General features: G+C 31.0%; 1 protein-coding gene across 1 annotated transcript; it reads left to right on the plus strand.

The window, feature by feature from the left end:
* The first annotated feature begins 332 nt into the window (after positions 1–332).
* LOC123669945 (uncharacterized 30.3 kDa protein-like) lies at positions 333–2,746 on the plus strand. Its single transcript, XM_045603456.1, has 2 exons — positions 333–435; positions 753–2,746. The coding sequence occupies exons 1-2, from the start codon at positions 351–353 to the stop codon at positions 1,538–1,540; spliced, it is 873 nt and encodes a 290-aa protein (XP_045459412.1). The 5' UTR covers positions 333–350; the 3' UTR covers positions 1,541–2,746.
* Positions 2,747–3,149: the final 403 nt, after the last annotated feature.

A 3,149-nucleotide genomic window follows, 5' to 3' on the forward strand; every position in this document is an offset into this window, starting at 1 on the left:
TTATAATTTGATATTCACAGCCTTGATGAGTTGAGTTTGAAGAAATTAAAGCAGGCAAATACGCGCGGACGACCATTGTCTAATACTGTTGCCTGATAAAACATATATTTCTTAAAACGCAATGCATTTAATGGTACCTTGAATTCCATTTATTCATATTTAGCATTAATTCAAGTTTATCTTTAAAAGTGTTTTGCTATTTTAACAATGAAAGTTATCGTCAAAGTGATTCAGTGATAAAACATCAACTTAGTAGCAATTTATTTGTAATAGCACTTGTTATAATTACATTATCTTCATATATAAATATCGAAATTTAACTTTCATTAGTACAATTGAAAAGCCTCAAGATGAGTGAAATATGTAATTTATATTTTGTTATTATTTTATCGTTCTATTTTTTAATTGTTCGATGTGACAATGGTTTTGATACAGGTAAGTCATGAGCTTTGGCATTATTAGATAAATAAATAAATTTCCTTAATTTATCAACTATAATTGTTGACATTATTGCTTTTATGTTATTGTGATGTTATTAAAAAGCATGTTCATATATGTTTTTTTAATTTTGAAAAACTTAATTCAATTGTGAAAAATTAATATACGCTATAGTTTTTGAATAAACCCGACATAGCGGTTGAGCGCAAACTCATATTACTTTTAAAATAGATCAATCGACTCTTAAATAATTAATAGGATCGTGCAAATTGAGGTTTAAGAGATTGATTTTAAAAATACATCCGTGATTTCAGACAAATTTCATTCAGAATCGAACGAGACAAGTTTACGAGCTTATATGAGCGGTGTCCGCATGGGTATAATCAAAGTTGAAAAATATCCGCTCAAAGAGTTTTTGATACACGACGAAAATATATTTCAAGGTATTTATAAGGAATATCTCTCGTTGAACGTAACTTCGCCGCTTAATTATGAGGAATGGCTTATTATGAACAACTTTGGAATTCTTCCGGACACCCAGGAATCGTTATTTGAAAGAAAAGTTAGTAAACGTAGTACGGCTGATAATAAAAAGCGTTTCGTTAACACCGTCAAGAAAGGGGATATACTTATAACCGGTCGCGGCATAGGTGGTTTAATCGGTCACGCAGCGATAATGACTACGGATTACTGGGTACTAGAAATGCCAGGCGGCCCTGGGTGGGAACATGGTATAAAAAGTAATAATCGCCAAATTAGTAAACACGCTTGGTTCGACGAACATAAATCTGATTGGACGACTGTGTATCGCTGTGGAAGAGGAGACGCAGCGCACGAGGCTGCTATATGGGCTGATCACACCTACTACAACCCAAGTGGAGGTGCAACTAAAACGAAACACATCACATATAAAATAACAACAGATATATGGTCTACAAATCCGAGCTATTGTTCCAAGCTTGTAATACAGGCGTACTATTATGGAACAGGAAAAAAGAAAGTCATTAGGGATTTATCTATCGCTGGCAGGATTATTGTGCCCACAACAATACCATCGTATTTCTTGAGTCCGTACACGTTAATTAATAAAGGAAAGTTTTGATCCGATTTTGTTGATTACTAAAATATTGTATACACATAAATGTGAAGAAAAAAAAAAACGTAAACACTGCAAATTAATAAAAAATGTACACATGGAACATAAAAATTTTATTGGTTTTAATTATAGGAAATTCTCGTTTCTCTTCTATGTATGTGTAAAAATATAAATATTTAGAAAGCAATATATTTTTGAAGTTAATTATATTGAATTAAGAAGTGAAAAAAACAGCATATTTTTCATCATATGTACGATACATCCTGTCTAATGTTAAGACGCATGTTGCAAATATAAATATAATAAAGTGATTAAGAATGTCTTTTTTTTAAATTATTTGTTTACCACTATTGTATAGCTTTACTGTCGCATCTTTATCGTTGATAATATAAAAAAATAATTATAAAGTTATTCATAATATTTCTGTTATTTACTTGACTATTTGCGGCATTGACAATAATTTATTTTGCGATACGACTTCTTGCAGGGACTTACCCGCAGTAGCTATTGTTCATTATATTTGATTCAGTATATCATGTGTCATGCGTCTGGGTCATTGAGAATAATAGGTTTATTTATTACTAGTTGTGCCCCTCGGTTTCACCCGTATTAATTTGAGGAAAAAACGTATTAAAATGTAATATACCCTAGTAGCCTCCCTCGGTAAATAGACTTATTCGACACAAAATCATTTTTCACTTTCAACCAAGCAGATCTTGAGATAATCGCATTCAAACAAACAAACTTTTTAGCTTTTTAATATTAGTATTGTTTATATAATCTTGACTAAAATAAATTAGCACTTTGTATGCTTTAATTATTTTCCTAGTCAACTTTTGATTTATTTCGTTATTCAATAAACTATAGAACGGAAGAAAAAAATATAATGCGGTTTAGTAAAAGATTAACCAAACAAGTTAAATTGTACATTGCTGAAATAAATCTTTTAGAATTAGACATGCACATAATTATATTACATATGTAGGATATTAGCATAACACAGATCCTTTGATGAATCTAGATTTCTAAGGTTTTTAGCACTGTGTAATGAAAATTGTTTATTTTGACATAAAAAAACACTAGAAATACACTAAGAGCCTATTTCATCGTTGAAGATATTTGAGGCATAATTGTATCCAAAAGATAAAAGCTTATAGATATGATATCCTTTTTTACGCAAGTTGTTATAAAAATAAAATTTATCATCTTTTTTGTGTTAGTTTTCTTTTCTTGCTCTGTTTGCCTCGCTATATAAAGCACTTACATGACTATGGGTTGACTGGAAGAAATCTCTTTTAGAGATAAGTCCACCTTTGCCATAAACCTTATTATTATGTTATGTTTTTACACGTATTTCTGAGTGCAATAAAGTATATAATAATAATTGAGTAGACGCAGGCCCTAATAGCATATTTTACCTCCTGCTGTTAAAATCTGTTTTTTACTAATGTGCAAGATAACTTTTATCCGCAATCAGTGATACAGACCCTAAGTGTGAGTTTAGAGGACGGTAGTATCCGCGATGATCTTGTACTGCTACTCAGTTCTCGGTACTCGTGGGGTGCTTCCAATTCAGAGCGTATTGTTTTATGGAGTTTAATCACAAAACAACAAA

Source organism: Melitaea cinxia, chromosome 4 (genome assembly GCF_905220565.1).
Source record: "Melitaea cinxia chromosome 4, ilMelCinx1.1, whole genome shotgun sequence".
Taxonomy (NCBI): domain Eukaryota; kingdom Metazoa; phylum Arthropoda; class Insecta; order Lepidoptera; family Nymphalidae; genus Melitaea; species Melitaea cinxia.

Bases quoted from the DNA above. Each gene is read 5' to 3' on its own strand.
- LOC123669945 (XM_045603456.1), top strand. From the start codon at position 351: ATGAGTGAAATATGTAATTTATATTTTGTTATTATTTTATCGTTCTAT. The intron at 436-752 runs GTAAGTCATGAG...CCGTGATTTCAG, and splicing joins TGACAATGGTTTTGATACAG to ACAAATTTCATTCAGAATCG.